The 14,054-nt window shown below is 41.5% G+C and overlaps 1 protein-coding gene across 1 annotated transcript in view; it reads left to right on the top strand.

Moving 5' to 3' along the window:
- The window catches only part of ryr3 (ryanodine receptor 3), a 126,041-nt gene that overhangs the window by 88,225 nt on the left and 23,762 nt on the right, over positions 1–14,054 (top strand). Inside the window, exons 46-72 of the mRNA XM_073492379.1 lie at positions 354–456; positions 1,058–1,178; positions 2,035–2,204; positions 2,687–2,907; positions 3,353–3,443; positions 3,732–3,872; positions 4,439–4,602; positions 4,818–4,896; positions 5,026–5,115; positions 5,464–5,607; positions 6,365–6,427; positions 6,562–6,637; positions 6,773–6,896; positions 7,158–7,273; positions 7,374–7,441; positions 7,548–7,669; positions 7,890–7,939; positions 8,029–8,089; positions 8,189–8,427; positions 9,289–9,370; positions 10,138–10,268; positions 10,364–10,482; positions 10,918–11,116; positions 11,924–12,018; positions 12,327–12,472; positions 13,429–13,516; positions 13,601–13,693. Of these exons, the coding sequence (XP_073348480.1) occupies positions 354–456; positions 1,058–1,178; positions 2,035–2,204; positions 2,687–2,907; positions 3,353–3,443; positions 3,732–3,872; positions 4,439–4,602; positions 4,818–4,896; positions 5,026–5,115; positions 5,464–5,607; positions 6,365–6,427; positions 6,562–6,637; positions 6,773–6,896; positions 7,158–7,273; positions 7,374–7,441; positions 7,548–7,669; positions 7,890–7,939; positions 8,029–8,089; positions 8,189–8,427; positions 9,289–9,370; positions 10,138–10,268; positions 10,364–10,482; positions 10,918–11,116; positions 11,924–12,018; positions 12,327–12,472; positions 13,429–13,516; positions 13,601–13,693 (3,196 nt within the window). The remainder of the gene's footprint in view (positions 1–353; positions 457–1,057; positions 1,179–2,034; positions 2,205–2,686; positions 2,908–3,352; positions 3,444–3,731; positions 3,873–4,438; positions 4,603–4,817; positions 4,897–5,025; positions 5,116–5,463; positions 5,608–6,364; positions 6,428–6,561; positions 6,638–6,772; positions 6,897–7,157; positions 7,274–7,373; positions 7,442–7,547; positions 7,670–7,889; positions 7,940–8,028; positions 8,090–8,188; positions 8,428–9,288; positions 9,371–10,137; positions 10,269–10,363; positions 10,483–10,917; positions 11,117–11,923; positions 12,019–12,326; positions 12,473–13,428; positions 13,517–13,600; positions 13,694–14,054) is intronic.

The raw sequence follows: 14,054 nt of genomic DNA on the forward strand, positions 1-14,054 counted from the left end.
TTTAAGACTAAAGAATATAGCTGCCTCGATATTGTAGTGAAGCTTTGGCCAGTTTGTAGAATATGTTGGTGTCTGCCTGCTCACATCAGTATGCAACAGCTGTAATACACTGGCTGCATTTTAATGGGGAAGGATATAATTGCATGCAGTGAGAAGAGGGAGTGGGAAGCGGATCAAAATCAATATGTATAACATAGTGGCCTGTAAGTAGATCATGTAATATGACAAAACATTGTTATAAATGGGCACACATTGCCCATCCATTGCTCCTCTGGTGCCCATTTTCCTCTCAAATTACCTTGTAGGACTTGTGACTTTATGGTCGGTGGGTTTCTTGTGTTTGTGTGTTTCAGGTCGGGCGAGGAAGAAGGAGAGGTTATTCACATGGGCAACGCCATCATGTCTTTCTACTCGGCTCTTATCGACCTGCTGGGACGCTGCGCTCCAGAGATGCATGTGAGGCTCCTTATACAACCTGAGTTGAAGGATAACAAACTGTAGAGTGAACAGTAACCAGTTACAATGAGATGGGGGAGGGGGCGTATCCAGTAGACCAGAATGAGTGTTAAAATATCATCAGGTTTGTAGGTAAAGATCAAAATGAGTAGAAATTGTAATTTCATGACTGAAAAATGGTCTGAAAAGTAGAGTGGACGTGGAAGGGCCTTAAGCCTGCAATAATTTTAATGGCCACTCCACTGGTTTCAAGTCCAATTGCATGGAAGCTTATGAGAAAATGACCCTACTTCTCACTTGATTTATGACCTCAGTCATCACTTTCCTAACATATTTAAATTCTGAGCTTTGCAGGACTGACATCAGGAATGTAAAAGTCTAAAGTTGATTTACCCACTGCTTTAGGGAAACATTGTTAAAGTGAGACAGTGAGGCGGTTTCCTTTACCAATATTGTTAATATTTTCTCTTGCACGTTCATCAAATTCTGCTGTCTTAGGCCTACTAAATGCTTTTTCATCATGCACAGACTTACTTTCATGTTATCAAGGAACAACAGAGACTGCTGCGATGAAATAGCAGAATGTTTGTGTCTCTTACAGCTTATCAATGCAGGCAAAGGTGAGGCGCTGCGTATCCGGGCCATCTTGCGCTCTCTGGTTCCCACTGTAGACCTGGTGGGCATCATCAGCATCCCCCTCAGAATGCCTGTGGTCAATAAAGGTATGTTGGTTTTCGTGACAGGTGTCTTACTCGTTTGCTGCATGCAGATGGTGATTGTTAAAAAGCAGCAGTTGAACAGAAATACAGAAAATAAGCAAAAAACACAGGTTTGAACTCGTATTGAGGAAACAAATCTCTAATAGTAGTAGAAGTGACAAAGAAAAGCGTCCGACTGAGGCAGAATAATGATCTTTCGACTGGATTCAAGGCTGAAACGGTAAAACTTAAAACTATGTGTACAAGCACAAGCTAAAGTGTATAAGAATCACATTTTTCTCCGCTGCCTGCTGAACTAACAAGCCACATTTACTGCAGAGAAATCAGAAAAAGAGTTGATTTGTCTGGTGTGTACAGTAAGTCTCGCTGCCAGATCAAGACAGCTGAAATAATTTCATATCTGTGCACTTTGAAAATCATCTCAGCTCTGCCAGCCAGAGGTAAATAATGTAAATTACTGTGTCATACAGCCATGCTTCATTCAGGAGGTGATATCTGTTCACTTCACTCTGTGTGTTTCTACTGTGAAGGAAATTGGTGCCTACGGGGCATTTCTAATACTAATTCTAATTGTAGTCACGGCATTGATTTGAAATTGTACATTAAAAATAGCTATCCTCACCAGCAATCCCAACAGAAAATTAACTTTCTGTCCAATTTTCCTTATCTAATGAGAGCAAGCTGTGTCTTAAATGGCTGAACTCACAAGATTTTGCTCTTATAACAACTGGCTGGCCTGGAATACTAGAAAAGTATCAGATAAGATACAATGATAAATACAATGTTAACAATGGTATGCTTTGATAGAAACGTGACATTAACCTCGAGCTTTTTACCCCTTCAATACGTTAAATTTCAGATGGCACAGTGACGGAGCCCGACATGTCAGCTTGCTTCTGTCCGGACCATAAGGCCTCAATGGTGCTCTTCCTGGAGAGAGTGTACGGCATCGAGGACCAGGCCTTCCTGCTCCACATGTTAGAGGTCGGCTTCCTGCCTGACCTCCGAGCCTCAGCTTCTCTGGACACGGTGAGTGACTGAAAACCCAAAGAAATGTTGCCACATTGCGCTAGCAAGCTTTCACCTTCAAGCTCAGATTTTTAATATAAACAATAAATGGCAGAGCGTAAGATGAAATGATAGATGTTTTTCTATCGTCAAAAAAAGTATATCATCATAGTGCACAGCCCTGTCATAGAATAGCGTGACGTGTCATTTGTGAAACAGTAATGTCTCCTATATCAGTCAAGGTTTTTGCATACATGTGGTAAACTGCAGCATCATCGCCACCAACCATCACAACAAAAAAGGCAAATTTACCTCTAAGAGCACTAAGAACATTTTTAAAAAGACTATTTTTGTTCAGTCTGAGCCCTTTTCAGTCCTTTTTATAAATGGTTAAACAAAACCCAACTGGGAATCCTTTAATCATTCTCATCTGTTGGAAACCCCATCAAGGAAAAATGAATTCTTTCAACTCCACTTTCCCTTTCCTTTGTTTTCTTTCACAGGAGGTGTTAAGCACCACTGAGACGGCGTTAGCCATGAACAGGTACATCGGCTCTGCCCTGCTGCCTCTGATGACCCGCTGTGCCGCTCTCTTTGCTGGCACGGAGCACTACGCGCAGCTAATTGACTCCACGCTGCAGACCATCTACCGGCTGTCCAAAGGCCGCTCGCTCACCAAAGCCCAAAGGGACGCCATCGAGGAGTGCCTGCTGGCTATCTGCAAGTAAGGCGTGCTGAGCTTGGTTCAGACGTGTCTGAGCGAAGCTGTTAGAGGGGAGCTGGAGATTTAGAGGCTGCACGTTGTTATTTTTCAAACAATGTTGCTGTCAAACGGCTTGTCCCAGGCTTTAGTGCAACACTTATCGACAAGCCCGTTGTTCCACTTTAGTAGTTCTGCTCCCTGCACATCACAAACAGTTTAGTGTAGTTAAAGTCATACTAAGATTGAATTTAACCAGGCTTCTGTGTACTTAGGTGTATAGGTGAGATAATCTGATATGATCACCTACGTTTTAGCAATATTCTTAGATAGGAGTACATGGATCTTTCAGTTCAGGTGCTCCGCCTGGTTTAATTACACATTATACTAGAATTATTTTAAGTCCAGTGTGCGTCATATCATTTTATGTTTTCTTTCATTTAAATAATATAATCCTTACATTTCACAGGCATCTGCGTCCGTCTATGATGCAGCAGCTACTCAGACGGCTGGTGTTCGATGTTCCCATGCTCACGGAATACTGCAAGATACCTCTCCGGGTGAGACATTTGACTCTTGTCACTGCTGTGCGTGATTTATTAGTTGAAAGAGTAATGGGACAATTATAACAAGCAATCAAGGGGGGGGGCATCTCATATTGCACAACCCATTTATCCTCGCTGTGTGTTGAGCATCCAGACACATGATTGTTTCCTCCACCAACCATTTCTTTAACATTAGGTGACATCAGGCATGTTACAGTAAATCCTTCCTCTTTGGTCATTGATGTGACAGGAATTTGAGGACTTAAGCTGAAATGGATGTTTTCTTGTGTCTCTGATCTCTAGCTTCTGACCAACCACTATGAGCAGAACTGGAAGTACTACTGCCTGCCTTCAGGTATGGGCAGCTTTGGCACTGCCTCCGAGGAGGAGCTCCTCCTAACCAAGAAACTCTTCTGGGGAACCTTTGACTCCCTTTCTCACAAGGTACAACCAGAAACCAAGAAATGATTTATGATTTTGGAAAGCTGCGAAACCTCTTATCAATTTCTTTATCTGGTCTTCTTCTTGCTCATTTTCAATCGATCAGAAGTGTCAGGAGGCAAGGCGCCATGTTCCTTAAATCTCTGTTTTGCATTACAAAATGTTAAGTGATCCAGTGGTATGTGCCCTCGTAAAGCTTTCCTCTGTGTGCTGCTGTTTTTTAAATATTCCGTTTTCAGTAAAAACACCTAAGTGTGCCTCCCATAAGAGAAAAGTTCTCGGTAGTCAGAGGTAGTGAGGCGAAAGCTCAATGAAGTGCTTGTGAGCAGTGCAGCTGAGGCGAAACCAAAACAGATGAATCATTTATCAGTTTGTGACAGGCCATCGCTTGGTGCAGACTTCTCCAGCTCCCTGCCTTTCATGTTGCCTCCTTCCATTTTTCTTTCCATGACTTTGCTCTGCTCAGTCTGTCAATCTAATAGCTAATCAGACGTGTCCTCATTGCAAAGAAAATGGTAAGAAAACCCAGTTTGTAACTCTCCCTCCTGCTGTGTCTGTCTCCTCTGTAGAAATACGATGCTGAACTTTTTAAAATGGCCACGTCATGCCTGTGTGCCATCGCTGGAGCCCTGCCGCCTGACTTTGTGGATGCCACTCTTGGAGCAACACTGGAGAAACAGGTTTCAGTGGATGCACAGGGCAACTTTGATCCCAAACCAATTAACACTGCCAAGTGAGTGGTCTGAAGATTCGACTTCACTTTTTTGGAGTCAAGGAGGCACAATGTTCAAAAATGAATCCAACATTTAAAACTGATACTGATTCTTGCCAATAATAGCTTTTGTGTGCTTTCCTGGATTGTTTGCCCACAAATTGAACTGCTCAATATACAAGTAGAATTGAGTTTGGAATAATAATAAATATTTAAACATTGTCTTCACTTTCTAGTATCTCCCTTCCTGAAAAACTTGAGTACATTGCCAACAAATATGCAGAGCATTCCCATGACAAGTGGTCCTCAGAGAAGGTCAGTCGCTGCCCATATGGTTTAAAACATATTTCCTGCCTTGTGCATTTAATTTAACTTATAACTTATTCAACATAGTACATTATACATTAGTATACTATGTGGCCTTAAAATAAACTGTTGTTGCAGGTGTCAGCAGGCTGGAAACATGGAGACAGTGTGGATGAGCAGGCCAAATCCCATCCACTGCTGAAGCCTTACAAAGCTCTGAGTGAAAAGGTACATACAGTACACACTGGCACACACTCTCACTGCTGTTTGTGTATCAAAAATAAGTAAAATACACGTTTTTAAAGAAAGAAATCTTTAAGCTGTTAAACTTAGACGAGTTTCCTCAGTGGCAAACTGTGAAGATGGACATGATGTGTTGGTTGCATCATTGGGCAAAACCAGTGTCCAGTGTCTTTTTAGAGATCAAGTTAATGTTTGCCAGCTTGAAAACTGTTTCCATTTCCAGATCAGATGTGCGTGTCCGACTTGTATAAACATCTGGTGGGGGCACAGTCCTGGATCAGTTGTTCAGTCAAAAAAGTATCTGTCAGACCCTTGTTTGTGTTCAACATGTAGGAAAGAGAAACGTACCGCTGGCCAGTGAGGGAGTCATTGAAGAGCATGCTGGCTATGGGCTGGAACATTGAGAGGACCAAGGAGGGAGAAGCCATGTTCCAACAACGAGAGAGCGAAAAACAGCGAAAGACGTCCGAGTCTCAGGTAGAACATCCTGATGTACAATCAGCTTAATGTGCAATACTTTACATGATCTTAGTCCTTTTCGCTGTGGTTGCATTGTGTTTAGGAGATAATTTATAGCAGGGCCCCATTAAAAGATTAAATGGGCGGATCACTCCCTCGTACTCACAAAGCAGCAAAACTAATGGCTTGTACCAGTAATGGTATCACTTTAACATCCTGCTTCATTCATCATAGAAGTGCATTTTTTCATTTGCTATTAAAGTTTTTGGGCATCACAAATAAAAAAGCATGACTAAGAAGTAGCTGTTACAGTTTTAAGCGAGTCAGCGGTAAAACTGCCAACAGAAAAGAAAGTATTAGTGCATTCACATGTTCTTCGATGGCCCTATTTCCCGAGTTGGGAAGTCGCTCTTCCAACTTTGGTGTGTTCATGAGATTTTAGGTCTTAACTTGGAAATAACACGGAAGCCACAGAGAGGATGTATTCTTTTACAAAGTGATGACTTTTTTTTCTATCTAAGCCACTCTACATGAACAGCAACTAACACTGAGCAAAAGACTGACATGCAATACGTGCTGTCTAGCTACCAAAATGTTTGGAACTGATGATATAAAAAAATTGAGACAGATATCTGTTAAATCACAGATGGATTGTTTCAGTTGGTAAAAGATAGTAATCTATACATTGATTGAAAGGGAAATTTTGTTGAACAACTGTGACGCATTTATTGTTTTTAATATTCAAATATGGTTTTGTGTCTTTCTGCCTGTGTAGATTAATGGATTCAGTCCCAGTCCGATGGACTTGCACAACGTCACTTTGTCAAGAGAGTTACAGGTTTATATTTATTTGACTTTTCATAATACAATCATTGTTTAAATGTACGTGTGCCCTCGGAAGATTCAGTTTGAGTCTTTGTCCCACAAAACCACCATGAAGTGTTCATATTTGATAACATTGCTGATCTGCAGGGCATGGTGGAGGTGGTGGCAGAAAATTACCACAACATCTGGGCCAAGAAGAAGAAAACTGAACTCGTTAGCAAAGGTGAGTAAATGCGCATCTTGGAGATGCACTTCACCTTATCCTGGGAGAGTGAATTATTTGAGTTGCAGTGTTTCTGACTAGTGATTCGTGTAAAACATATTTGAAATGATCTTTGAATTTGGTTTGACTCGCCAGGAGGAGGGACCCACCCGCTGCTGGTTCCCTATGACACCCTGACAGCTAAAGAGAAGTACAGAGACCGCGAGAAGGCCCAGGAGCTCTTCAAGTTCCTGCAGATCAGTGGCTATGTCATCACAAGGTTACCCTCCCTCTCCAGTTTATTCTCCATTGAAGAAATAAATATAAAAAAAAAGGAGGAAGCATAATGTCACCAGAGCTCAAAGTGTTTTTAAACAAACACTTAACTGATAGAGATTTCTTTTTTATTTATCCGACAAGACATCAACTTGAGCTTACATCTCCAGATAAAATTTTGTACAGAAAGATACAGAAAACTGGAAACAAACAAACAAACAAAACAGAAAAAGACAATGTAATTTGCGATCATTTCATTTGACAGAGGTCTGAAGGACATGGAGCAAGAGTCATCATCCATGGAGAAGCGTTTCTCCTACAAGTTCCTCAAAAGACTGCTGAAGTACATCGACTCTGCCCAGGAGTTCATCGCCCATCTTGGTGAGTGTGTTGCATTTTAGACACACGTTCACTGAGCACTAACAGGTGCTTTATTGATTCAGAACACTGACCTTGCCACTCATTTTTGTTGTTGATCCAGAGGCTATGGCCACCAGTGGGAAGACAGACAAATCACCTCACGACCAGGAAATCAAGTTCTTTGCCAAGGTCTGGAAGTCTGTTAACACCTCTTGCAACTGAATACTGAAATGTTGATAAGTTATAAGTTTACTTTGCTGACTTTGAGTCTCATAGCTGCATTTCTTCTCTCCAGGTGTTGCTTCCTCTGACCGATCAAACTTTTAAGAACCACTGTCTCTACTTCCTGTCCACACCCAGCAAGAACCTGAGCATCTGTGGCTGTGCCTCCAACAAAGAGAAGGAGATGGTTACCAGGTACAAAGCAATCTGTGAAATCAGTTTTTCCGTTGTCAGGTTTTTCCTGTTCGGAGGTTTGTCCTCTCTTTTATCTCAGTGAAAAGAGTGCAGAGTTTGTCTTTCATATTTTCCCTCAGACTTTTTTCTTATTTCCTTGCTTACGTTGCTTATTTCCCCTCTTCTTTGTTCTCTCTGAAGCTTTTTGTTTAATTCTTTTCTTACCGTCTTTCTTTCCCAGCCTGTTCTGTAAGCTGGCAGCTCTTGTCAGACACAGGATTTCTCTCTTTGGTAAGGTTTGCTTTGCCTCTCTCTGTATGCTCGTCTGCCTCTTTGATTTCAATCTGTGTCCACATCTACTGCAAATGTTTCCTTTGCAGGAAGTGACTCTGCAATGATGGTGAGCTGCCTGGACATCCTCACTCACACCCTCGACACCAGGTAAGCACACATTGCCGTCTGTGTTTGCACAGTGATCCATCAAGCACTCAGTTTCGTCCCATGCACGTCAGCGACTGTGTTCCCCCTCCCCCCTCTCAGAACGGTGATGAAGTCGGGTGCAGAGCTGGTCAAAGCCGGGGTTCGGACTTTCTTTGAGAGCGCAGCGGAGGACCTGGAGAAGCTGTCGGAGATGCTGAAACTTGGGAAGTTCATGCAGTCCCGTGCTCAGATGAAGAGCGTCAGCCAGAGCATCAACTACGTGACTGTGGCGCTGCTGCCCATCCTCACTGGCCTGTTTGAGCACATCAGGACATACGAGTTTGCGTTGGACCTGCTATGTGAGTTTGTGTTTCGACACCCGCCATTTTCAGTTTATTTTTATTTTATTTATATATTTGAATCGAAGCAACAATATATAACTTTACGCTACGTCTGACAGATTGTTACAGATTTGTATTTATGACAGTGGTCAGTCGTACAAAACAATATCGGTGTCATCCTGGTAATTAAGATGTTTGTCTTTAGAAGTTACTCTTTAGTTCTTCTGGTACTTCCAAAACATCTGACAAGGTTTTAAATATTGATTTACAGAAACTATTTAGTTTGGGACAGAGCTAAAACACACCACCAGGGCTGGGTATCAAACTTTCATATGTGTATGGCACCGACTGAATAGCCCCGATACCCTCGAGTATCCAAAAAAGTCTTGTCATTCAATACCAAATTTCATTACCTGAGTTAATCTCATCGGCATCAGTGCCATGGTGTACTTGGTGGTCTCGAGGCATGCAGGAAAACCACAAGTTTATGCCCAGAGATGGGGCTCAACCATCTGTGTGTGAGTGCAATGTAATCTTGTGTTATGGATTTCATCATTTGTAACAGATTTTATGAAATTGTTGTAGAAAAAAAGTATCCTTCAGGAACCGGTATCGAAGTCAAGGCATCGGTACCAGTATCGTAAATGTTTTTCAATAAAATGAAATGCATTAAAAGAAAAATAACAGGACCACTCCAAGTCTATTATATATACTTGAAGTCAAAAGAGACTGTTGGTTTTGTATTAACACCAATTCTTTTTACAATTTTCACTTTTAATGTGTCTTTCTCCTCCTGTCGTCTTTAAGTATTTACATAAGTACGAGTTTGGTGTTTAATAAAATAGATATATGCCTCATGAATGTTTTTGTTCATTGCAGTGGATGACGTGCAGCTGTCCTGCTACCGAATCCTAACCTGTCTCTACTCTCTGGGAACAGGAAAGAACATCTTTGTGGAGAGGTGACTTTTCTATAAAACCATGCAGCAGGATGTAAAATGGCTTTTTGTCCCACACATGAGCAGAGCTGTATATTTGATCATTAAGTTCAAGAATCCTTGCTGAATGCTCGCTATAATATTCATGATTTTCACAATTAGTATCAATGAACTGTGAAATAGCACTTCATAAACCACATTATGCTGGTCAGTGTTAATTAGGACATGGCTGATAAGCTTTTTGATGTCACTAACTCTGTGGTACGCATTCAAGGCGTGTAGGATGATTTATGGTGCCTCATGTAGTCTTATTAAAAGCTACTATGATACATGTGCGATCGTTTTGTGCCACAGTATCTTTTACAACATGAGGACAGAGTGTGGCCAGAGTAAGTTGAGTAACGATCATATTTTATGAAAATCTATCACAAGAATAAAGATTCCCTGGCCCAGGAGGAGAGGATGCGACAGAAACATGCTCTGCTGTGAAATGTCTGTCATTAAAATCATCATTCTGTGGCGTTATTCCCTGACTGGCTGTTACATGCCAAAGAAACCTCCTAAAACTGTTGTAGAAAAGACAGATTGCCACCTTGAGCCGACTCCAGCTGTAAAATAACCAGTGAAAAAGTTTGACCACTACCTTAGCTTAGCTATCAGGTCTCAATGAATCCTGATGCCACGTTGCGCTCTGTGAAAGCTCTGTTTGCTGGCAAACAAAGTGGTTGAAGCCGTCTTGTGTGTGGCATTAAATCGATTGTCCGTGTGCTTCTTTTTCTAACTTTCTGCAGACATCTTCCAGCGCTGGGGGAGAGTCTGGCGACCCTGGTGGGTGCCATGCCTGTGGCGTTCCTGGAGCCTGACCTGAACGCCCACAACCCGCTGTCTGTGTTCAACACCAAAACCCCTCGAGAGAGAGCCAGTGAGTGAATTTCGACATTGCTGTGAAAATGCTTTTGAGCTTCTTGAAAGATACTGATTTTTTTGAAATGCCGTCTTGATGTTTTTGTCTTCCAGTCCTCAGTATGCCCGACACAGTGGAGGAGATGTGTCCAGAGATGCCTCGTCTCGACAGACTGCTGAAAGACGTCAATGATGTCTCAGAGTCCGGTGCTCGCTACAGCGACATGCCACAGGTCTGAAGGACAGATGGAGTATTTGTGTTCATTACTAATACAGAGTGCGACAATGGGAAGTGCCAATCACAGAATAGGCACATAACTTACAAATGGATTCACAGAGTGATTTTATGGGAACGTTGGTGTGGTCTCAAGGGACACCTGCTGGTGTGTAACAACATGACCAGCCTATGTAGACACACACACACATACCAATTTGCCATGTCTGTGAGGCTGTGTGCATTTAAATGCCGCACGTCGCAACTATTGCAAAGTCATTGTGCTGGTGTAAACATTTTGTGAATTGCCAAATTACCAAATAGTTGGAGTTGCCCTTTTGATATATTGTTTAATTTACTCGGAGAAGTCTCGGATGTACTATAATGCCACTCTTTTGGTTTTTTTCCGTTCTTCAGTCATCCAGACATTTCACCTTCGGCTTGTCTCCTGCAGGTCATCGAGGTGATCCTCCCCATGCTGTGTAACTATCTGTCCTACTGGTGGGAGAAAGGTCCGGAGAACTCGCCTCCAGATGCCCACTGCTGCACCATGGTGACCTCCGAACACCTCAGCATCATCCTGGGAAACATCCTCAAGATCCTCAACAACAACCTGGGCATCGACGACGCACCCTGGATGAAGAGGATTGCGGGTAAGTGCCAAGATCACGGCAGAATATATAGGATTTTAAAAGGGCTTCCCGCTGGCCAGACTGTGATTTTTCAAGGCTTGAATGGTTCTTTGGGGTTGTTATGAAAAATCGGAGAGAATATTCAAGATGAATTGCCTCACAGGAGCATTCATTTACATTTAATTAGGTGGTGAGCGTAGTTGATTTTTCTCGACAGAAGTAGAAACTACCCTGCTCATCCCTCCTCTCTCTGAAAGCCGTTAACAACAAGCAGAGTGACGTTGAGGTCAAATTTTAGCATACTAATAGAAATTTAAATGAGGGAACCCATGTGGGATCCTCATATTAATACAACAACTTTTAATTTTTTGACAACATTTGCATTTCCAGTGCACACTCCTCAGTGGGAGTTCAGGAAAGGCCAGACAGCGTAATTGGCTGCTGTGGTGCCAAATAGTCTGCGGCACTTTCTCACTTTATAAAACTATATTTGAATATTGTTCAACTAACAAACAAGGAAATTATGCAAGAAGAAAAAAAACTGGGTTTTTGACTAATATTTCCTGTTTTCTCACTGTTTTATTCTGAGAGAGAAGGGTAAAAAGTGAAAGTGCTGATCTAACTTTAAAACTTGTTGTCCTCAAATATAGTTGGACAGTTGTGACAGTTGACACCAGAGCCAGTAATCCCCAGGGCCAGAGGACAGATTGTGACTTCTTTGCTCTCAAAACTTGAAGTGCATATTCCAGATTCCTGTCTTATTCTTGACAGCGTCCATTTCTCTGTTGCACATGTCCAGAATATATTATCCGTTGTCTCTGTCTCCAGTCTACTCTCAGCCAATCATCTGCAAGGCCGGAGCGGACCTGCTGAGAACCCACTTCCTGCCCACACTGGACAAACTGAGGAAGAAGACGGTGAAGGTAAGAGCTTAAAATACGCTCTATGTAGTATTACAGCAGCTCTTTGCATCTGCTGCTCAATAGTGCCTGTGGTTAAAGTAGAGTTTTCGCTGACGCCATCACGAGCTGCTGAACCTGTGTCATCAGTAGGCAGAAGATCATTACTGTCATTCACATCAACATGCTGAGAGTAAATATACCTCTGTCACTTAATAAGAGAGGACGCAGGGAGGAGGCTGTTACTACTGAGTTGGACGGGGGTTGTGTGAGGACACTGATACTAATGAACTGATTGCCGGAGATGAGTTGTTGATGTGCTGCAAACGTAGGTTGTGGCTGAGGAGGAGCTGCTGAAGGCCGACAGCAAAGGTGACAACCAGGAGGCCGAGCTGCTCATCCTGGATGAGTTTGCCGTGCTCTGCAGAGACCTCTACGCCTTCTACCCCATGCTCATCCGTTACGTGGACAACAACAGGTACAATATACGGAAGATTTTTTTGATTTGCACACATTAGTTTGTCCAGTTCTTCCTGCATTTTTCTGTATTCTCCACATATGTTTCTGATGGGGAGACACTACTGTTGCATACGATAACATTTTTAACTGATAGATAATAACCATGAAACTTTTTTGTATTAGAAGTTTTTTGAAATGTCATGTTTATTTCTTATGTAATTGCAAATTAGGCATTATCTAATTAAATATGTCCTAATTTGCACACATTTACAGAACATCAGATAGAGCTGGGTTCAGGGAATTTTGGATATCTCTTTTTATCACTTCATAAATCAGAAGAAACTATAAAACAGCCATTAAAACAATCCATTTAGGTAAAAGTGTTATATCAATCAGACTAGATCAGAATAAAACTGAAAAATTTTGTTTATGTAAATGCTACTAACGTGGAAATTTAGGTTAGGTTCGGTTACTTTATTATTATTTTTTATTATACTTTGTTATAAACTCTTTTTCAGTGAAGTTCATTCATTTGGCACGACAATACAAAACAGGATAAAAAGAAATGACACTTCAACCAATCACAAATTAACACCAATCGTGTGTCAGGATTGCACAGATCCCTTAAACAACAGGATACGAAACATGAAACCTGAACGGCCTTCACAATTAACACGAGATATATCACAGTATTGTATCACAATCACAAGTATTACAAGTTTTTCCTGATATTTATGTTAAAATATGCAAATGAGGCATCATCTAATTAAAAAAGTGTTTTTTATAAACTTCCAGAAAAGATACCTGGATGTGTCATTTGCACGAGTCTAAATGCTATTAGTTATGGAATCATGAAAATCTGATGTTTTCACTAAAGTGTCTCTCCTCAGTTTATGATAATGTCGTGTCCTGCACAGACGTAACACAACTCAGTGTAACTCACTGGAAAATATCCTCGGATCATCTCCGTTTCAGGTCCAGGTGGCTTAAGGGGCCGGATGCGGACTCCACTGAGCTCTTCAGGATGGTGGCTGAGATCTTCATCCTCTGGTGCAAGTCCCACGTAAGTGTGACGTCTGATAGCAAGCTGCAGGTCTTTGAGGACGTTTTTCCTGTTTAACTTTGTTTCTTTGTCTTCTGAACGCAGAACTTTAAGCGTGAGGAGCAAAACTTTGTGGTTCAGAATGAGATCAACAATTTGGGCTTCCTGACAGGAGAGGGCCAGACGAAGATGTCCAAGGTAAATATTACGGATATTACATTTGATGTGGGTGGATACAATCATTTTTAGCCATAAGTCTGGTGATTTTCTGTGTATTTTCTTCAAGTCAATCTGAGATACACTGTCCTGTTGCAGTAAATCATCACAAGAACCCCAAATGTGTATTATTCAAATAAATCTTTTATTAAATTAACTTTATATTCGTGATCTATTTTAAAAGTTAACATCTTCAGTGAGAACAAATCGCCTTTGGGCTGAGTACCACACATGTCAGAAAAGTATTAAAAGACTGACTAAAACATTTGAATTTTCCTGGGATTTGCTCAAGAAAAATAAAATAAAAAGCATTATCCTTTGAATTATTAAAGAAATCAATTAA

The sequence above is a fragment of the Pagrus major genome, chromosome 22, assembly GCF_040436345.1.
Source record: "Pagrus major chromosome 22, Pma_NU_1.0".
NCBI lineage: Eukaryota > Metazoa > Chordata > Actinopteri > Spariformes > Sparidae > Pagrus > Pagrus major.